At 37.1% G+C, this 23,786-nt stretch overlaps 1 protein-coding gene across 5 annotated transcripts in view; it reads right to left on the reverse strand.

Annotated features, from left to right (window-relative positions):
* NAALADL2 (N-acetylated alpha-linked acidic dipeptidase like 2) overlaps window positions 1-23,786 on the reverse strand; it is a 1,358,868-nt gene that overhangs the window by 328,294 nt on the left and 1,006,788 nt on the right. For all 5 annotated transcript variants that reach the window (XM_032340827.1, XM_032340857.1, XM_032340836.1 and 2 more), the window contains one exon: window positions 15,413-15,556. In XM_032340827.1, coding sequence (XP_032196718.1) covers window positions 15,413-15,556 — 144 coding nt within the window. The remainder of the gene's footprint in view (window positions 1-15,412; window positions 15,557-23,786) is intronic.

Here is a 23,786-nt window from a genome sequence, read left to right on the forward strand (position 1 = left end):
TAGAAAAGTGTGTGGTTATAACTTCATTAATTATTCTGTATATTTTCTCTATATTAATTCAAGTTAACTTATCAAGACAAAAGTTTCCCATATGATTTGTCTTTATCAGTTGTCCTAGTAATGCTATCAAATTTTCCTTTGCATGTTTTTAGACTAGTTTCATGCATTCAATTTGGGAATTGCTATATCTTTCTGATTTCTATATAGAATATGTAGAACAATTATTCTTTACATCTTCTCTATGCCAATTTTTTCCCTAAACTCTTCCTCCCCAGCTCTCCTCTGATATTAAGATTATTCCATCATTCTTTTGCTTAGTGTTTCTCCAATATATATTTTCCCAGCATTGCATTTACTTTTGCCAGGCATCCTGGGGCATCTCTGGCTTGGGGACAATTTTTATGTAAATTTCTTGGCTTGCAGTTTCTGTACTACGATAGTAGTGGAAATTCTGAGCTAGAGTTTTTGATTTCTAAATACAGATTTTTTTTTTTCATCCAGAACTCAGATAAAAGAAAGCTTTCCTCCACCAGCGGGTGAGTTCCTTTCTAGTCTTCCTACTACCCCCATGGTCCTGCTATTATATATGAATGCTAGTTACAACTCCCTGCTCCCTATAGGTATATATCTGTCTTCTGGCCTCATGTATTGCTATATTCACACTCTAAGTTACCAGAATACATAACTTCCCAACACCAGGAAACCACAGGGTAAACTCTTTTGCTTATTTCTCTGATTTTTTGTTCCATCTTCATTTTTGCTTCAGAATATTTGTCTTTCTTTTTTAATAGTTGCTTTTCAAAATGCCTTTTTTTTTTTGCATTTCATAGCATCCTCAACATTTGTAAGGAAGCATTTCAAATATTTTTTCCTGTCCTCTTCCTACTAGAAGATATGCAGAGATCTGAAAAAGTAAAGAATATTTTGTTCAGAGAAGGATGTTATGTTTACACTGGATCCTCCCAACTGACAGAAGGATCTTCTTATGTATCATTACACAAGTATCAGATGGACATAATATCTAATAGCAAAAATAGCTTTTTCATCCATTTGTTTGCATCCCCATACATGATATTGACCCTAATATATAACGTTTTATGATAGTCCATGCCCATTATCTGAAAAGAAATATGCATAGTCTGTTTCCCTGCAGGAGAAGCAGCACCACGATCACATTACATTTTTAACATGAATGTCAGCAAAACTTTGGGTAAACTCTCATGACATATCTATTGCTGTTGGCATTGCTAATTCAAACAACCCATTGTTAAGGCAATATTACTCTTCATAGCAATAACAATAGCAATTCTGTAGTCTGTAATTTATTCTACAAGAATAATTTAATTCTTCCCAGTATAATCTATAATAGCAATTACAAAAAAAAAAAAGAAAAAGAAAAAAGCCCAATATCCCAAATAGGGAAGTGGCTTAGAAAATTGTGAAAAAAATGTGTGCCCATTAAAATGTAAAAGTAATATGTAGAGACATGGATATCCTATACATGAAAAAATAGAATACCAAGAGATATAGATAATGACTGAACTTAGATAAAAAATGTGGGTTTACAGACAAAATAGTAAAAAGGAGAGATAAATAAATGAAACAAAAACTGGGTTATGAAGGCCTCCCAGGGTCTGCTGTGGTGAAATACTGTTGTAAAAAGGCTTGAACAAACCTGAACCCTTGGATATTTATTCTTCTCCTGCAGTTCCCAGAGTGTTGGGAACTAAAACCCAAGGGGACTTCTCTCCCTATTGCTCTATCTTTTAATACCAAAACCCTGAAACCTGAAGTTGCCTGGGGAACTTTCGGAAAATGAGAGAGGTTTAGACTAGTGCCATAGTATCTGGGGACATGATTACTCCCATTATGAAAACCCAAAAAGATATAAATTGGGGTCTGACTCGGCTCTGCCCTCCTATAATCTATAAGAGGATAGCTAATACTTCCAGAGCAACATAAATTCCCAGACTAGAACCCTAGATATTTGGTTGTGAGGGTCTACAACCACACAAAAGAAACATGATGAACATATATAATACCTAAAGTAAACATACTGATACACACAACACATGAATTTAAAAATAAGCATTATAATTAAATACAATAACAGAAGGGGATCCATTAGCAAAAAGAAACAACCAAAAACCATTTTTAAAACATTTTAAAAAGAACAAATAATAGGTAAGGCAATGGAATAATTAAAAGAAATATGACAATAGATAGCATGAGTAGAGATGGTAAGTAATAGATAGATATGACAGACAATTGGATTTAAGAGCTATACCAGATGAACATTTTTCTAGAAATCGCAGAAAAGTATAAAGAGAGAAAATAGGGAAGTACAATTAAAACTCATGGCGGATAGAAATAGGATTTCTAGAAATAATATCAGAAGAAGAAAAATAAATGGAAGAGAGAAAATATTTAAAGAAATAATATTTTTCCAGAAAAAGGGAAAGTTACATCTATATATTTTATTTGATTTTTGTTTTGTTTCATTTTTGTTTTTTTAAAGATTTTGTTTATTTAACACACACACACACACACACACAGCACAAGCAGGGGAAGCAGCTGGCAGAGGGAGAGGCAGACTCCCCACTGAGCAAGGAGCCCGATGCAGGAATTAAGGGAAACATTTAACTGACTAGGCCATCCAGGTGGCCCACATCTATATATTTTATAATGAAGTTTAAAAGCATGAAAGACATAGAGAAAAATTCTGAAAGTTTCCAGTGTGAAAAGCAGATCACTTATAAGACAAACAAACAAACAAAAAATGAAACAAAAAATCCAGAATCAGATTGATAACAAGTTTGTCAAAAACAACATGACACCAAAAACGAAGGTAATTTTCAAAGAATAATTAGAATATGCCAATAGACAGAACCTAGGTTAAAGGTGATATTTTGGGCTGACCTGGAACAATTTGAGTATCCAAAGGAAAAAGAAAAAAAGTACTACTGAATTAAAACCCATTAAATAAATTAGGGCTATAAATCCTAATTATATATAATTAACTGATACTATATGTATAAATAAACACCCAAAGGGGAAAGAGAGCTCTTCTTTACAGTAGAATATCAACTAATAGAAGCAGAAGGGAGATGAACTTGGAGTGTCACCACTGGCATCATCTTGATAATGATTAGTTGGACATAAAGCAAAAATAAACATTTAAACTAGTGGGTGGACCTAAGAGGGGGTGTGAGCAGGATCTTTGCAATGATTTCAAATGATTGTTAATTATAAAAGAAAAAATTTTAAAAAGAGTAACTTTAGGGGCGCCTGGGTGACTCAGAGGGTTAAAGTCTCTGCCTTCAGCTCAGGTCATGATCCCAGGGTCCTGGGATCACCCACATTGTGCTCTCTGCTCAGCAGGGAACCTGCTTCCTCCTCTCTCTCTGCCTGCCTCTATGCCTACTTGTGATCTCTCTCTGTTAGATAAATAAATAAAATCTTTAAAAAAAAATAGTAAGTTCAAGGAGAAGCACTCACAGATTTTTGATTAATTTAACTGAATTATCAAAATTAGCATTACCAGTAATTGGAAAAACTGATACCAGCAATGGGGAAAAAAACAGTCTCACTTTGTAGTACTGCTGCCAAAGATGCAGAGGCTGAAATTATTCATGGGAAAACATCAGCTAAACTCAGACTGGGGAACATTCTGCAGATAGCTGACATGTAAGCTTCAAAAATGATAAAGAAAAATGAAAATCAAGCAGAGACTGAGACGATTCCGGGCTTAAGGAACTAGGACACTTGATAACTCAGAACGCATGACCCTAGTTTAGATCCATTTGCTATTTAGGTCATTACTGAAACAACTGACAAAATTTGAATGGGGTCTTTGGAGTGTACGGTAGGAGTGTATCAATGTTTCATTCTTGATTGTGATGGTTGTGCTGTCTGGGTAGAGAAAATGTCACTGTTTGTGGGAGAATTCAGATGTGATGGTTCGTCATGTCTATTGCTTGCTCTCGGGTAGTTGAGGGGAAAAAAAAAATTCTTTGTACTATTCTTGAAACTTTTCTCAAAGTTTGCATTTATTTCAAAATTTAAAAAAAATACACTTGAAATTAGAAAATCCTGGATAACATTTAGATGCCGTTTGTTATTTAAAAAGTCAATGCATGTGTATGTGTGTATGTACTGCTACTTTAAGATAACATTTCCAGCTTACATTTGCCAAATGTTTTCTGTCTTTCATCCTTCAAAGTTGGATGGCAGCTTTAAATTTGATGTGTGAAGTTCAAAAGATTTTGAGATGACAAAAATGTGTTCCACTCAGACCATTTGTACTCAAATAGGGTGAGGAGTGTCAGAGCTGAAACATAAAAGTAGTTGCCTCCCTCTAGTCCTTAATTTCATCACATGCAAAGAAAAAATACTACGGAAATTATTTTCCAGTGATAAGTCTATCTTGCATTTTTGTTGCTATTATGAAGACTCAACTAGTTCTCGTCTCTTTAATCATAACAAGGCTTCATCTCCAGCTGCACTGTGAGTAAGCCTGACCCAATAGCTAGGAAAAACCCCAACCTTATTTAAAGAGATTTGAGAACTAAAAATTGCTGCTAACTCTGAGTCCTAATTCCAATAAACAGGATCTTTCTGGTTTCTTAAACACAGTTCTTCCTAGGATTCCTAATTTTAATTGAGTATTTCATTCTGTATACCTGACTCTTTTTAGCTACTTGACTCTAGAAAAGAAATTCCAGGATTGGGGTTATGATCGGTTTTCTTTATTTTTCCATTTCCCTGCACTAGGGACTAGGAAAGTCTAGACTCATACTTCTGATGATTGGGACTTTATAAACTGCTAGCATCTTTCCTAAATGCCAACTGCTTCCCTAAATGTCTGAGCATAAACTGCTTCTGGATTCCATGTCCTCACAGCCTGTATAGCTTTCTGAGTGCTCCTTTTTTCTACATGACATCTCCCTATGGGCTTACCTGGAACAATTTGAGTATCCAAGGGAAAAAGAAAAAAAGTAGTACTGAATTAAAACCCATTAAATAAATTAGGGCTATAAATCCTATAGCCCTAATTTATTTAATTGGTTTTTCTGAACCAATATTATTGATTGATTATATGATTGACATCACATGCTCTAGACCAAGGATTTTTTTTTTTAAGATTTTATTTATTTATTTGAGAGAGAGACAGTGAGAGAGAGAGAGCATGAGTGAGGAGAAGGTCAGAGAGAGAAGCAGACTCGCCGTGGAGCTGGGAGCCCGATGCGGGACTCAATTCCGGGACTCCGGGATCATGACCTGAGCCGAAGGCAGTCGTCCAACGAACTGAGCCACCCAGGCGTCCCTAGACCAAGGATCTTATTATTCAAAATATTTATCAAAATATTTATGAACTGATCCAGCATATATGCTGACCAATCAGAATGCACTGGCAACAAGTCATTGGACTGCCCATATCAAGAGATACAAACTCATATCATCCAAACTGCCCCAGATACTATGTTCTTCTAGCCACATTGTAACCTTCTCAGGAGCTCCACTTCAGTCTGTCCTGTAGGGAACATCACTTTACACAAGAGTTCTACATAGTAAGCGGTGCCTAGGTGGCTCAGTCGGTGAAGCTTCTGACTTTGACTGAGGTCATGATCTCAGGGTCCTGGAATTGAGCCCTGTGCCTGGCTCCATGCTCAGCAGGGAGTCTGCTTCTCCCTTTTGCTCTCTTCCTGACCAACCCCTTCATGCATGTGCTCTCTCTCAAATAAATAAAATACTTTTTATTTTAAAAAAAAGTTCTGCACAAGACACTGATACAAGTTCTAATCCTAAGACTCAGTTAGGTCCACTATGTCCCACCTCATCTGTTATTATATGTCTTACCATATCCTGGATAGTGACAATAACACCAGCTACCAAAAAAAAGAAAAGAAAAAAGAAAGAAAGAAAGAAAAGAAACTCATTATAATAATGAGTTTTCTCATAGAAAACTTAAGAATTAATGTCAAATTTGTTGAAAATAAAAAGGACAGAAGAACTAGTTAAATAAAATCACAAGGAAACAACCCACAAATCTAGAATGTAGGACATTCAGGACAATAAACTTGATCCTATAGATCTCAGTGTTAAGAGAAGAAAAAGAGGATTATACTAGATTAGCAGGGAGGCAATTTGTAGGCCTGGCTTGGATCTTGGTTTGGATAAACCCACTGTAAGAAATGTGGATGACTGGCAAAACTTTTTATATATTAAATAAGGTAAAGTTTACTATCATGAAAAAGTGGAGATATTTAATTAAATAAATAATATATATAGTATGATCTCCTTTTGGTAAAAAAACAAACAAGAAACAAAATCTCTAAATGTGTATATTAAAAATCTAGAAGGATTTACATTAAGCATTGATAATGATAAGGATAATTACTGGGTGTTAGGAATGTGTTCTGAACTAAATCATTTATCTTCAAAATCATATGTTGAAGCCCTAACCCTCAGTGTAGCTGTATTTGGAGATAGGGTCTTTAAGGAGAAAGGGTTAAATGAGGTCTTAAGAGTGGGAATTTAATCTGATAGGACTGGCATCTTTATAAAAAAAGAGAAAGAAGCACCACAGTTTTCTTACTCTCTTTATGTGTGCACAGAGAAAAGTCCATGTGAGGACACAGAGAAGGCAACCATCTACAAGCCAAGAAGAGAGCACTTACCAGAAAGAGAATTTTGTTGGCACTATGAGCCTGGAGCTTCCAGTCTCCAGAACTGTGAGAAAAATAAATGTCTGTTGTTGAAGCCATCAGTTCTGTGGTATCTTGTTATGGAAGCTCAACATGACTCGTATAGAATGTGTTAATTTGCATCCCTGTTTTTGTTCATCTCTCTCTCTCTCTCTCTTTTTTTTTTTTAATCTCTCTTTTTTAAGAGAGATAAATGTTTCCTAATCTCTTAGCAAACATTAACTGTTTTTGTAATAATAGAAATTAAAGAGAAAAATAAAATCTCCAAATCTGTGTTAGTATATCAAATTTTTGTTCTAAAAAAAATGAGACTAGCATAAAAATACTGAATGAAAACTGTTTGCTTGGTCCTTTTCACCACATCCTTTCTTAGTTTACTAGCTATCCCTCAGTCTACACAGACACAGACACACACACACACACACACCCCAAGTGTGTATGATGCATTCTTATGAACTTACATGCATTTGGGGGAAAATATTTAAAGTTTAATATTATTTTGAATTAGTAAAATTATGTAAATAGGAAGATGTTTGAAACAATATGAACCCCAGAAAAAAACGACTTTCATCTTCTTTGTATCCCTTATAAGAGTGAAAGTTGATTAACAGATTTTCCACATTTTTCTACCAAACCATTCCACAAATCACAAACTATTAAATTCGTCAGCAGACTACTCACCTGCAACACTAACTGGACTGCGTATTTCCCACATTGCCATCCAAGTCTACTGTCATCCTTCACTTAGCTCCGTGCCCCAAGAAGCTGACCTCTGTAGATAACATCCACCTAGCTTCTCTGTTCTTTGCTTTAGGGTGGGTTTAGCCAATAGAAGATATCAACAGTGATCAGTAGGTTGAGTAAGAGAAAGATTAAAGCCCTCGTGTTCCATCACCCTCCCTGGCTGGTCACTTGCTGGCAGTGTCTGCACTCCTTGATTGAAAGCCAAGGCACCTGGCAGACTGACCTCTCCTACCTCATAAGGACTTGCCAGTTTCTGTTAACTACTCTCCCTTCTTGCACCTTTACATTTAGAGATAGCAAGAAATGCTAGACGTAGAGTGGTTCACCTTTTCTTTTCCTCTATTTTATTCTCTTTTCTTTCCATACTTTTAAGATTTATTTATTTTAGAGAGAGGAAAAAAGGGGGGTTGGGCAGGGGGAGAGGGAGAGAGAGAATCTCAGGCAGACTACCTATTGAGCATGGAGCTTGATAGAACTTGATGTCACAACCCTGAGATCATGACCTGAGCCAAAATCAAGAGTCGGCCACTTAACTGACAGAACGACCCAGCTGCCCCTCACCATCACTTTTCCAATTTCCTTTACCTAATGGACACTTTTGCACAGGCCCTTAGCCAAACTCCCTTGAACTGCACATTTTTAGTGTGGAAGTCATTGATTTTCTAATGGCAACCTGATTTGTATGTTAACCAACTTAGGTATATTTAGTGAGTCATCTATATGTGTTGCCAGGAAATGAATAGATGGTGAGGAGAATTTCTTTTATAGTAATAGGATAGGCTAGGATATTCATACCAACTTTCCCACTAAAGTAATTTACAATGCTGAATAAAGTACAAAATGAATCTTGTTAACAGCATCTAAGAACTAGAAGGTAAGGAATTACTAGGTCAAAATTTAAGTTGTGATAGGAACCCAGATAAGTAACACAAGAAAGCTGCTTTCAACTTGAGGAAATTTACTGAACCTAGAGAATCTTTTAATGGCCTTACGAGATGTAAAGTTTAGAAGAAAAAGCCCTGGGCCTGCCCAAGTTGGAGAGAAGGTAGTTCCAAAAAGAGATTCTTCCTCATAAAGTAGACTCATAAATGACTGCACTCCCCACACCTACACACGAGATAGTGAAGAAAGTTATCTGTCATGGAATAAAGCAAGAAAAAGTATTTTTTTTTAAGATTTTTATTTATTTATTTGACAGAGAGAGATCACAAGCAGGCAGAGAGGCAGCCGGAGAGAGGGGGGAAGCAGGCTCCCTGCTGAGCAGAGAGCCTGATGCGGGGCTCGATCCCAGGACCCCGCGATCATGACCTGAGCTGAAGACAGATCCTTAACCCACTGAGCCACCCAGGCACCTGGAAAAAGGATATCTAAAAAGCTATAATTCTAGGGTAGCTCTAAAAGAATACACAAAGTATTTATAGCTGCTAAAATTGCAAAGGAAAAAATATAATGACAAAATAATCTAAATCTAATGAGAGAAATAAAACAAAAGTAAAACATAATATGTGGTACAAGGAAGAAACCCAAATTCAGATAAAAACATAGAAGTATAAATAAATTAATAATCACTTTAAATGTAATAAACTGTAAGTTTCAGCTAAAAGATAATCAGATTGTATTTAAAATACAAAGTAGTTGTAGGGCGCCTGGCTGGCTCAGCTGCTAGAGCATGTGACTATTGATCTCAGGGTCATGAGTTAAGTAGAATTTACTTTAACAAAATACAAACTAGTTGCTAGTAAGAAGAGATGCTAAAAGAGAAATATATAGAAAGCTGGATAGTGAGAAAAAGAAAAAAAAAGCTACTAAGGCTAAATTAATGTCAACCCAAATCAAATTTTAAAACACACATTAAAAATACAAAGAAGAAAAAGAAATTTTAAAAATATAAAGATCACTTCATCTGATAAGTGTTTCAACCAACCAGGAAGATGTGTTGGATTTGAACTTACAAACACCTAAGAAATGACCTTAAAATGTATGAATCAAGAATCAACAGAACTACAAGATAAAATAGAGAAATCTATACATATAAGATACAGGCAATTTGAATGACTTCAGTATGGTGCCTAGTTTGAGTGAGCAAAGAACTGTATGCCTGACAAAAGAGTACACACTCTTTCCAAATACTCATAGAACACTGGGAAATAAAGGAAACCTCGGAGAACCACAACACATTCTAATGAAAACTGAAGGAGCGCCTGGGTGGCTCAGTCGGTTGACGTCTGCCTTCTCAGGTCATCACTTCAAGACCCTAGGATCGAGCCCTGTGTCAGGCTCGCTGCTCAACAGGGTGTCTGCTTCTCCCTCTCCCTCTGCTCTCTCTCTCGCTAATAGATAAATAAAATATTAAAAAAAAAAAAAAGAAAACAAAAGAAAATTGAAGTTGTTTATACTCTAGCTCAGAAGAATATTATATTCTTCCAAGCAGCATACAAGTGCCTAAAGCAAGGCTCAGAAAGTCAGGAGGTGCTCCCTCCAACATGGGGAGCATGGCATTCACATGGAGCTTTAGAGGACAGAGGCTTTTCAACTTAGAGAAACAAACTTGAAGACATGTTTGGATAATACTAAATATAATGATAGGGGAAAATATTGGATACATGAAGGAAACAGCAGGATGTACAACCAGAAATGCACTCCTCAACTAGCCCACAACATAAAGAGGACCATCAATCTATAAGGATAGGGTATGCTCTAATGGAGTTTATCACATACATCAGCTACGAAGTTTAGTTGAAGATTTTTTAATTTGAAAGAAGCGACAGGTACTTGAGAAATTATATGACAAGAATACAGAAAACAATAAAAACTGCTGAGAAACACTGGGAATCAGAAAACACTTGTTAAACTAATTCTGTTGACGAGTGTACATCTCAGGTTGTCTTTAGGTCTTTTAACAAACAAACATAACTCTAGACTGAATCTAAGTTGAATCATTTCTGAAAATCAAAACTGTCAAGACAGAAAGCTGGAAACATGAGAAGTTCGGGTGAATGACAGATCTGTGTCACCCTTGGTAAACCCAACCTGCACTCCCCAGGAAACAGAGAATTGACTGTACTTTCTGCGGACTTTGGACAATAGGTTTCCCACCTATGTTCACTCTGTTTAAGACCCTTGATGAGTAGTCCTTCAAAGTCATATCTGAAGCTTTTTTTCCTTTTGTCCAAGGACTTCAGACTGGGAGCTCATGAAGGCTGATCTTTAGTTCTACGGATTACTCTGTTATCAGCTTCCAGCTCAGACTCCTAGGTTCACTGTGCAACTTGCTGCTTGAAGAGCCATAAAATTGAGGTGTCACCATTGCACAGTTTACTGACTTCTGACATTTGTCATGACACTGATTGCAAAAGTATTCTAACTCACTGAATTTTTGGAATAAAAAGTGGCCACTGCATCCATATGCGTACTACATAGAAGTTGTCTAGACAAATTAAAATTTTCACATGTTCTTCCAAATACTTTCCTCCACATTCATGGCTGGAAGTTATTAAAACCTACTCTATTAAAATTGCAAGTTTGTAATTTTCTTTTTAGGCCTTCTGAGGAATTATTTTTCCTACAGCACAAAAAAGGCCATATCATATCATTTCCACACCACTCTGTTATTTGCTTGATGTATCTACTGAGACACTTTAACCAGAAAAACAAAATGCACTCCTGGATCTTCTCACATGTAGCAATGTTAGGGCTACTCTGAACAGGTTGATTAGTTTCATATGTAGCAAAAAATAATGCTGAATTCAACTGTACTAGTAACATTTCTTGTTAATGAATATTTCCTGAAAAGCTAAAATTTGCTATTTGCCAATAGATTTTAGTTTAACTTCAATTTTTGGACAATATGTTTAATACATCTTTTTAAATCTCTACTCAAGAAATGATAATGAGTACTTTTAAGTAACTGTTACAAATTAGAAATATAAATCTTCAAAATGAAATAACAGACCTCACTATATTATTCTAATTAGAGTAAATTTCATCAAAGAATATATAAAATTCTGAACAGGGAAATTATATATTTATTTATTTATTTCTCCATTTGAAGAGATGATCCAAATTTACTTATGTAAAAATTTGTCATCACTGATGACACACAGAAATAACCATTTTTCTATTCTTCAAAAGTGATTCATCAAACATATTAAAGATGTTTCTTTTAACTTGATTCATTTAAAATTTTTGCCTTAAGTTAATGGATTTTAAGCTTCCCCCTCACCTTTTTCCACTATATTCATCGTTTTTAACCACAAACTCAGACTGATAATTGAAAACTCAAATTCCCATGTTTTGGTTGATTCTCAAGGACAAAGACTGGTAACTTATTAGATCAACAGGTAAGGCCTACAAAAAGTAAGACAAGATCATGGAAAATAAAATACAGTCAATATGCAGTTATCTGATCAACCCATTTGTGTGTGTGTGTGTAAGTATATATGTATATGTATATGTGTGTATATATATATATATATGTGTATATATATATATATATATATCTTGCTATATCAAGACCTTTTTTCCTGCTTCTTTTTCTATCCTTCAAACAAGTCTTAGTCCTCTCAGGACTTTCCGTATAAATACTTTGTTCTCTACTTCATTTTGTTGAACCTATTTCATGAATGTAGATATTAAATACTCTTGTTTAGTTTAAGTTTCATGATCTGTTTTAGTTAGGTAGCTTTTTTTTTTTTTTTTTTTGCAAGAAACTAAAAATCCAACATAGATTAGAAAAAAAAGGGGGGTGGGCAGGGGATGTGTTGACTCATATACATGGCCAGTTCAGTTAGTTCACCTTCAGACAAAGCTTTAGGGCTCAGATGATGTGGAGAAGATTTTCTATTCCCCCTCCCCCCATTATTCACGTGTACCTTCCTTGTGTTGGTCCATTTCCAGGTAGGCTATACTCTTAAGGTTCCAAAGAAGTTACCAAAAAGGCTAAAGGCTTTTTCTTTCAGCTATACTGTTAAAGTGAGTCATTGCTCAAATAAATTCCAGAAATCGAGTCTTGGCACTGTTTGGCCAAGATCATCCTGTGATATGCCAACAGACTTGAGCTAATGAGGATCTATTTCTAGAGCCTGGGATGTGGCCAAACATATTCACACTACTGGGAAGTTTTGGCAACAGTTCCAAAGGGGGCGGGGAGGCAAATGGATGTTAAAATTCCACTAGACTCTTGCTTGGATGATAAAGAATTTGGATTTGTTATATACAAAGGATTAAATGGGTATAATAAATAATTAGTTGATTTGTACACATATTTTTAATGTACTCCTGCCTAACTTCTCTGTGAAAATTTTCTTACACTGAGGCTCAAGAAAAAGAAAATTCCACAATAAGGTATAACTATGTTTTACATTATTTTTATTCTATAAACTATAAGCATTGCTCTTATTGCTCCAAAATATAGCATTTCATTCTGTATCCTTTCCATGTCCCATCCTGATATATATCAGAATGAGCAAATAATGTATTTATCTGTTTATGAGAAAATTTATAAGTTAATTAATTTATCTTGGCTATCATAAGTATTATTATCCAAAACATTATGGGTAGAGACTTGTTACCCTACATTTAAGATTCGTTTAAATTTAACAACTCATACTGCTCCATCACTATTTGGGAAATCTAAATGTTAATACCCTGCACTTAAAAAGATGATGAAAGGAGTGCCTGTTAAACATGAAACACCCACATCTACAAATTTTTCTAAAAACAATAATAGCTACTATATCCATGAGGAAAATTTGATATGGCATAATTCCTTACAAAAGCAGGCTTATCTTGTATTAAAAAAAAAAAAAGACTGTATTTATTTATTTGACAGAAAGAGATTACAAGTAGACAGAGAGGCAGGCAAAGAGAGAGGGGGAAGCAGGCTCCCCACCGAGCAGAGAGCCCGATCTGAGGCTCGATCCCTGGACCTTAAGATCATGACCTAAGCTGAAGACAGAAACTTAACCCACTGAGATGCCCAGGCGCCCCTCTTGTTGCTTTTTTAAAAATGGAGTTGTAGGGGCACCTGGGTGGCTCAATGGGTTAAAGTCTCTGCCTTTGGCTCAGGTCATGATCTCAGGGTCCTGGGATCAAGCCCCGCATCGGGTTCTCTGCTCCACAGGGAGCCTCCTTTCTCCTCTCTCTCTGCCTGCCTCTCTGCCTAGTTGTGATTTCTCTCTGTCAAATAAATAAAATTAAAAAAAAAAAAAGGAGTTGTAAAACAGGTTTCAGTGCACATCTCATTCTTTCTTCTAAGCTTTACACATGTTGTAACTTACTGTAAAGATATAGCTATGGGTGCCATTTTGCTTAGCTATGACATTTTTTTTTTTTTTTTAATTTATATGACAGAGAGAAATCACAAGTAGATGGAGAGGCAGGCAGAGAGAGAGAGAGGGAAGCGGGCTCTCCGCGGAGCAGAGAGCCCGATGCGGGACCCGATCCCAGGACGCTGAGACCATGACCTGAGCCGAAGGCAGCGGCTTAAACCACTGAGCCACCCAGGCTCCCTAGCTATGACATTATTAAACAGATATTGAACATACTGTGGAGGAAACTGATAAAGTTCTTTGGTTAGAAAGACAATTGCTAATATAACATTTTACAGTATGCAAAAGTACTGAGACATACATCATAACTTGATTCTCAGGTTAACCTGAGATAGTAGGTTAGATAACCTTCTGTAGATCCAGAAATAGCAGCTGTATGATGCTATATGAGCAGTCATGGAGCCAGTACGCGGACTATCAGCGTACTGAGGGCAGGACAGTGGCTGGACCACATCAGGGGCTCTGAATATTTATTGAAGTAACCAGTTAATTAAATCTGGTCTCAGAACTCCAGAGTTTTCCTTACAACTAAAGTATTATTATAGCGTTCTTCACATATTTTAATAGAGTCCACGATCAATTTGTAAGGCTCAAAATAAAAGACAATAAAACAAAACAAAACAAAACAAAAAGCTCCTCAAAGACTTCATTCCAGCTTTGAGGACCCAGGCTTATCAGTGTTTTCCATATATCCTAGTGGCTCAATCAATAAGCAGTTTAGGAGACACTCAATTGATTGGGCTTTGCAAAGTTATGCAAGCCTCTCTAACAGAGGGCAATCCTGTATGTATTCAGGTTTGGGGTTTCTTTTAGGTGTCTTCAAAGCATTTTTTTTTTTTTTAATGCTTTTGTTGTCAAGAGAAAAGCAGAAGAGATAAAATCTGGGTCCTTGAGCCTCCAGGCCTGGATGCAGAAACAAGAGTCCTCGGTTGAATTTTACAATGACTAGATCCAAATTGAACAGTATGTAAAGAGAGTCTCTTCGTCAGGACGCTAATGCTGCGGCTGGAGGCAGACCTAAGATGCAGCCTGTGGCTTGCACCCCACCACAGGCAGCTTAACTACTTCAGTTTTATCCGGTGTGTTCCAACAAGGCCAGACAAACCATTCCGTGGTGCAAGAGGCATCTCTCAGGCGATGATGCGTAAAGACACAGGGATTTTTTAGTCAATCGCAGGAATTAGGCCTTAATGCTTTCTACTAAAAGACTTCATACCCCAGATAGCTGACTGCTATCCACAGAATCTTGGCATCCAAGCAGACTGCTGAAGCTGAAACGAGGAAGCTCTGTTAAGCAGATTTTCGTGAATGTACAAAATGCTTTATTTGTAAAGCTGCTTTTCTTTGCTACAGTTTAAAATGCTTTCTGCTTCTCCCCTTTTTTTAAAATCTCTCAGTTTGATCAACTCTGTCTTTATCAAAATTACTTTCCAAAAATGTCCCTTAAAGAGCCACAGACAAGAAATAAATGCTCACCTCATCAAAAAAAAAAAAAAAAAAAAAAAAAAAAAAAGCATTTCTTTTTTTTTTTTTTTTAAGGAATAATTCTAAACATATCAATTCAAGAGATTAAAAACGATCATGGTCCTTACAAAAACTATACAATACACAGAAAGACATGAAATACTTTACCGTTATTTGGAAGTTCTAGAGGGCTACAGACACCAGTTTGGGTTCTGCTGTTTGGAGAAGAGATCAGTTTCTCAACGAGAGACGCCGAGATGGGCTGAACTAGCAGAGACGTGAGGTTTGATCGGTTCTGTCTAAAGCTTCCATCTGGATCAAAAAGAGAAGGGAACAGAAACCTTAGCCAACAGAAACTAAAAACACTTCAAGAGACATTTTTTGTAATGAGTATTTAAAATATGAACCATATGCTTATCGGAGTTCATTTGTTTATTCCTTAGTTATACTCTACTTATTAACGATGATCTGAAGTACTTCAGTCCAAATACTATTATGTAGCCTAGAGAATGATGGCAGATTGTACACACATCTCCTTCCATTCTCCTACAAGACTCCACTGGAATGACAACAAAGGGATAAAGAGTGTAAATCCACAAGGGCTGACCTAGAGAGGGGACAATAGCAGTAAGATTCTAAAAGCCAGAGAGCAGATACCTAAGTGTCAATTGATGTAACAGACCCAAAGAGACCAAAACCTAAGCGAGCAGAGAGTAAGCTGAGAAGCAATGCAGTTTGTACCATAGAACCCAAAAGGCTTGGGAAATGGTCACAGCACCTACCTATTAAAATATGGGTAAAGGAGGGCTCCTGGGTGGCTAAGTTGGTGATGTGCCTGCCTTCGACTCAGGTCATGATCCCAGGGATCTGGGATCAAGTCATACACTGGGACTTGGGTGTGGGGAGTGGCGTGGGGGGGTGGGGAGGGAGTGTACCTGCTCAGCAGGGAGTCTGTTTGTCCCTGTATCTTTCCCTGCTGCTCGTGATATCTCTCTCTCTGATTCTCTAATAAATAAATAAAACCTTAAAAACAAAAACAACAACAACAACAACAAAAAAAAAAACATATGGGTAAAGGAGGGGGAAAACAGGAGAATTTGATGAAGTTCTGATTGTGAAGGTCTCCCTCCTCCCGAAGTGGTCATTCATGCCTTCAATCAAGAGTATCTATTCTTCCCCGCAGTCCCTCAGAAAAGTGCAAGGGAATGCTGAATAGGGAGGGAGACACCAGACACAGTGAAGGGGGGGGTATCTCATATTTAAATGGGATGGTCTTATAATTGCAGAGACTCACCAAATGTTTTACTGTCTTGGTGCCCAGAATCCTTCCTTCTAGGTAGGGCAATAGGACGTTCACTTGTAGTAAATATGACCAGGTCATTGAAGACTATATAAAAATACTGAAAATCTGGAAGCTTACAATAAAACACCTCACCAGAGACATCCTATGTTAAAGTCCATCAATCAATAAACCCCATCCTTACACAGAATTTAAAAAATCAACTTAACTTTGCCATTCTCAATAGGCACCCTTAGCCAAGGACAATCCCAAAAGGGCACACATGCATCAGAGCTTATGAGTAGAAGAGTAAAGAGGTCAGGAGGCTCAGGGAGGGATGTCTCCAGGAAGACCAGGAAAATGGAAAAACAGATGTGTGCTAATGTATTGAGAGAATATTTACAGTAGAGATCAGACAGTTAGCACCTAAGCAGTTTCTCAATACATAGAAAAATCAGAAATCTAACCAGTAGACAACCTTTAGCTTCAGAGGGAGCAAAAAGTTGCTCAAAAAAGAAATGTAATCATCATACAATGTGAATAATATTTACACAGTCATAATAATATACATAATGACTCACACACACACACATACACACACACACACACAAAATGATACTCTTGGGGAAAAAAAAAAAAGGGACAAGTCGGGGTGATGACCCAAGGAGACTTGTGAAAGCAAACTAAATCCTTATCATCCATAGTGGTAATAAATAAAACTGAAGAAATGAATTTGACTCATAAACATGTTTTTTTGATATAGACAGGTAAATATAAAATGCAGAGAATGACAAAAAGTACTGAAATAAATCGAGCATTTGCCTTTGGGAGAGAGAAGAAAGAGAAAATATAGGGAAGGAGGGGAGATGTTGAGATTTTTGTAAACTAACTTTGTAGAATTATTTGAATAGATTCATCTCTAACTTGAAGAAAGACTAAAGTTAAATAAAAATAAGGAGAGAAAACTATGTAACAGAAGTAAAAGAAAAATCCATAAGTACTCAGAGTAAAGAGGATAGAGAGAATAAACCAAACTGTGCTTAAGAACTAAAAAAATACGTATTCAGCTGATATATTTATACTGACTCAGAGAGGAAATACACAATGGAATGACTCTCTCAAGCAGCCAAAACGTCTGTGAATACAGAGCTTTATTTTTCAGAACTTTTATTAGGGAAAACGATTGCCGAAGGTTTTCTCAGAATTTAATTTGATAGGACTGCAGGGGGTGCAGAGCCAACCAGACTGGTATCCAGGCTCCAGGAGGCAGATTATAAATGAGAAAATATGTTACAGAAGTGTTTTCTTAATTTATCATCTGGAAAACCACAAGGCTAAAAAAAAAAAAATATTTAGCTTGAGCCTATGGCAGCCATAGCAGTCATAGCTTGAAGAAAGAATAATAGAGATTTAAGCTCAGGATCAGTTCTGTTATGTAAGCACGGTGCTGGTTGCGTAATCCAGTAACCCCTTTTATATGGATATATGACAGTGCATTTTGACCACAGGGTAGTTCATTGCTTCCTAGCCATTTTCATGTCATAGGACCAAGAGTGGCCATATAATTTGCAGGGCCCAGAGCAAAATGACAATGTGGGGTTTCCTGTTCAAAAAGAATTTCGAGACAGTAATAGCGGAGCATTTAATCAAGGGCGGCCCTTCTGAATGGGGGCCTGTGCAATGGTGGACATTGCATGCCCCCAAGCCAGGCCCTGCAGAGCTCACACAGCACAAGATGCCGTTCAGCTCACTGAGAAAAACTGAAGGGAATTTTCACACCTCAAGGAAGCTGTTATCAGCCTCAGGTAACCAGCCCTGAGTCTCTGCTGCTCCAGGTTGCCATAGTGGTTAATATCTCACAGCATAGATGATGTCCCTCAACACACCAGCTGCAAAGCTCCGATATACCCCTCTTACTCTGAGAAGATTGATTTTCTACTACAGAATGGATTTTCTCTGTTGGCCATTACCTACAGGAGCTCTAGTGTATATGGGATGGTGAGATAGTATTTATGAGAAATGTGCAATCTGCTATTTTGATCTTTTCATGGACATTAGGTCCTGATACGTTACCAACACAAAATGAAACTTCTTAAAATGCTGCATGATCTCACCCCTCTCCTGATCAAATGGCGGACTCTGGTTTGCCATTCAAGGCTCTTCACAATCTCAGACCTTGTAGTGTGAAGGTTATTTCCTATCGTTCGTCTCCATACATTTTATGCTGACACATAAGCTGTTCTCCCACATAGTCTGCGAAGTACGCCTTCCATGTTGTTGCAAAAGCCACCCCTTCCCTTTACTAGCTATTCGCATGCCTCTCACTGTCTGAACTTCACCCTTCCTCCGAAACCCAACTCAAAAGCCACTTTCTACACGAAGCTTTCTCTGCTGCTCTCCTCTCACTCTGTGGTATTTCTGTGCTTTTTTGTGGTGTTTTTCGTGTCCAATTAACATTATCATTACATTTCATACTTATCACTTTATCACCTTGTTTCTCCTCTTTAAACTCTAAATTCCTTGAAGATGAGATGCCCGGGTGGCTCAGTGGGTTAAAGCCTCTGCCTTCGGCTCAGGTCGTGATCCCAGGGTCCTGGGATGGAGCCCCGCATCGGGCTCTTTGCTCAGCGGGGAGCCTGCTTCCTCCTCTCTCTCTGCCTGCCTTTCTGCCTACTTGTGATCTCTGTCTGTCAAATAAATAAATAAAATCTTTAATAAATAAATAAATTCTTTGAAGAAAAAAACAAGTCTTCTCCATCACTGCATAACTCACGATGCCAAGTACAAGGACAGGAACACAACAGGATCAGCAGTTCTTTGAAAAATAGTTTCAATGCCACTATCTCACTGGTTTTCTGAGTGCCTTGAAGATGGAACAAGGGTACAACTAAAGAATAAATTATAATTTTATTAATCCTGCACTTGCTATACATTTGTGCCTTTTCTCCAGCTCACTGCCCTCCCATAGCAGAAATATTACATAGAATTTCAAAACCCATCTACCCCCCAAATAAATAAATAATAAAATCTTTTAAAAAAAAAGGGGGGGGGTGCCTGGATGGCTCAGTGGGTTAAAGCCTCTGCCTTCGGCTCAGGTCAGGATCTCAGGTCATGATCTCAGGTCCTGAGATCAAGCCCCACATCGGGCTCTCTGCTCAGCGGGGAGCCTGCTTCCTCCTCTTTCTCTCTCTCTCTGCCTGCCTCTCTGTCTACTTGTGACCTCTGTCTGTCAAATAAATAAATAATAAAATCTTTAAAAAAAAAAAATCTATCCCCATCAACTCACTGGTTAACCTTGCTGTAACATTATCTTTTATGTGGAAAAAAAAATACTATCTCTATAATTAAAATAATCTGAGATGTATTTATCCGTTAATGAAACAATCAATAATTGCATTTTTTCAATAATTCTCTATCAGGCATATGAAACAATATATTTAAAAGTTAAATATGAATGAACCCTAAACCCTAATTGAATGTATTTAAATCTTTGCCTTTTTTTTTTTTCTGAATGACTAATAGACTTGCATTAGTTTTGAAATATCTGAAGTGGTTCATTAATTTTTCACCTTCAGCTTAATGGAAGTTTGACAAACAGTTCACTTTTGAGAGCAGATAGTAAAAGCAGGACTTTACAGTATACTAAGATTAAATTATGGATAAATGTTATTTTTTAACTCATTTATTGAAGAAGAGCTGAGAATTTTATTTTCTTGCATTATTAAGAGGCTTTGAATAAGAGTGAATACATATACCATTTTTATTCATTTATATTTTAAAACACATTTATGAACTATAAGGTATGTGTTGAAAATCAGGCAGATTGTGTACCTGATGGAAAGGACACCATACAGAAAAGATGTTGACATTACCTCTTAGCTCTGCAGCTTTTATTTTATTTTTTTTTTAAAGATTTTATTGTTTTTAGAGAGAGTGGGGAAGAGAGAGTGAGATCATGGGGAGAGGGGGCAGAGGGAAAGGGAAAAACAGACTCAGTGCTGAGCAGGGAGCAAGACGTGGGACTCAATCCCAGGACCCAAGCATCATGACCTGAACTGAAGGGAAACACTTAACTGACTGAGTCACCCAGCCACCACAGCACTTCAAATTTTAGATTATAACATAGATATCATGGCCTGTTCATTGTTTATGCCTACTAAAGACTGACAATAACTTTTTATTTTTTTGGGTGTTTTTTAGTAGACAGTTCTCTCTTTACTTTATGTACTCGTTGCAATCCAAATAAAGATCCAGATCAATCCATGCCACCAATAATCCAATTCCCAGACACAAGACTACATGCATGTAGTGGAAAGAGGAAACAGGACATAGAGGCCCAAGTTTGACTTCATCAATGACCCACTCTGTGAAATGTAATGTATAAACAATTTTACTCTACAAGATTGTCATCCTATCTACTATACTCGAATAACCAAGGTGGCACTGAATGGCCTTCATTACTTGGACTTCATGAAATAAAAAGGGTATTACCTTAGAGGCTGACAGCCTGAACCACAGTGGATGAAACTTAGAAGAAATGAGGTTTAAATAAGTGAGAAGTTTTCTAATTGCACATATTTAGTAGGCTTTTCATTATACTTTTTCAAATTATTGATGCCCTCTTCAATCATACCTGGTTAGGTGTCTAAAGAAAGCATGAACACTCTATTACCTGACAGCTGCTCTTTTTGTATGGCAAAATGGAATTCTTTTAAATTCAGCTGAAGAAGTGCATACACCCAAGCATCGATTACCCAAAGAATATCAAAAAAGATAAGTCTTCAGAAACCAGAAATCTTAGACACTGGGATCCTCAGATTAATGCACCAAGAAGTGAAATAAAGTAAAAAATAATAATAATGCTGGCAAATAAAGCAAGAGGAGCCTTGTATGGATCAGCGATGATAACATGCTGTCACTGGAAAGGATAGTACAGTTTCCAAGCTGAGGAGTGGAACTCAACCCCTAGCACAGTGTGCGTAAACCAAGATCCTGCTACATGAGGGAAGCATAGATCCTACAGACTCTTTCTATTCAGCATATGTAGTCCTTGGACAGGCAGCACAGGCACAGTCTAGGAGCTCCTTAGCAATGCGGAATCTGAAACTCCACCCCTGACCTTCTGAATCTAGATCTGTAGTTTAACAAGATCCCCAGGTGATTCCTATGCACATTTGATAAGCACTGGCCTAACTCATTATATATTTCTCAACAGCACAATTTACATGATTTTCACGGCAAAGAAGATAATAAAAATCAGGATGAAGAAGAAAAATAAATAAATAGTAGCTCATGTTTGCTCACCTTCCCCAAAATTAAAGAGGACAACAACCTTTATCTCCATAAACCCCAAATCAAAAGTTTCTCTCAGAGGCTCTTTCAAAATGGGAAACAAGGCCTGCTCTCGCATGCTACCACTAAATAACAAGTTTAAGTTGGACTCAGAACACTTCTCTTTGTTTTGTCCTTTCCCCAAAGATAAATTTGGCGATTTGAGATCAGAATTACACTAGGCACTTTATTTCAGCCATGAGTAAATATTACAATAGCCAACTGATTTGACTTCTTTTTCTGTCCCCTTGGTTTTCAAGTATTATAATTCATTATAGTAGAAGACTGACAAATGTAAAATGTAAATACTTCCTACTTGCCAGCGAACCAAGCAATCAGAGAGCTTATAAAGCAGAGATTTTTAAAAAGACATTTTGTGCCGCACTTTTGTAAAAAGACCCAGATGGCAAAGGAACAAGTTGATATCAGTGATGTTATCCCAGAATACCTGATTTGACTTTCTCCAGAGAACTGCCACTTTGACAGAAATCAGACCATTAAATAACTGGCACAAATGTTCTTTCATTTTTATTTTAGCTCACCAAATTTACAGTTATTTTCCAGAAATGACCAGTGTGCTAAATTGGCTAGTCATTTTGTTGTCCTTGTAGATACAACTGGTCTTTTATAACTTCAGCATCTCATAACCTGCTGGTTATGAATAGCACCATCTCCCCTCAAGGTAGTCAAATTCAGTACTGTGTTGTTCAGGTTATTATTAAAAAGGAAATCGTTAACACTTAAAAATGTGTTGTGCTATGTAGATTTCTTGGAGCTCATCTGAGTTCTCTGTGTCTCTATGTGTGTATACATACGTACATCCATACACACATAGCCGCATATACCCATATGTGTATATTTTTACAGTATAAGATGTTTTCACTGATAATTTTCATAACTAGAATGAATTACTATTTCTTTAATTAACAACTATTTCCTGCCTACCCTCAAACTAATATAAATTGTAGGTCTGAAAGCTGGCCAGTGTTGGGGCGCCTGGGCAGCTCAGTATGTTAAGGGCCTGACTCTTGATTTTGGCTCAGGTCGTGATCTCAGCATTGTAAGATCAAGCCCCACCTCACACTCCCTATTGGGCATGGAGCCTGCTTAAGATTCCGTCTCTCTCCTCCTCCCTCACCTCCCCCAACTCCCTCACTTAAGAAAAAAAAAAGTTGGCCAACGCTAGTTTACCCAACTCTTATATGTCACTTACTCTGGGAAACTAACATGCCCACATGTAAATACTTGCTCAGACATTTGGTAAACACTGCTTTTTTCTAATTTCCTTTTTTTAAAAAAAAAATATTTATTTATTTATTTATTTGACAGACAGCTATCACAAGTAGGCAGACAAGCAGGCAGAGAGAGACGAAGGGAAGCAGTCTCCCTGCCCAGCAGAGAGCACAATGCGGGGCTCGGTCCAGGACGCTGGGATCATGACCTGAGCAGAAAGCAAAGGTTTTAACTCACTGAGCCACCCAGGAGTCCCTCTAATTTCCTTTTTATTTTTTGTTCACTGACCAGAGTATAAGCTTCTTGGAGACTGATTCACTGTTATATTCCCATGGCTTAGCCCACTACGCAGTAAAAAGCAGCATCATTTGGATGAATGATCAGACCAATGTTCAAGTGAATAATTTTGTTCTGTCTAATCATAAATATAAAACTCATGACTCATGGTATAAAACTTACAATCACAAAATCCTTAAATTGAAGACACGGATGGTCTCATCTCTTCATTTCATTGGTCCTCTCTTAAGCTAAGCATATTGCCATATTCCATAGTAATTATCACAATATTTTAATGCTTAACTCACGTGTTACAAAAAGTCATAAAGGGAATAGAAAGTAATATACTCATTTATAAAGCAAAGTGTCTGTACAATCTGATATTAAAAAATCATACAGATTATGTAGAGTACAATTTTATTT

This window comes from Mustela erminea, chromosome 1 (genome assembly GCF_009829155.1).
Source record: "Mustela erminea isolate mMusErm1 chromosome 1, mMusErm1.Pri, whole genome shotgun sequence".
Lineage (NCBI taxonomy): Eukaryota > Metazoa > Chordata > Mammalia > Carnivora > Mustelidae > Mustela > Mustela erminea.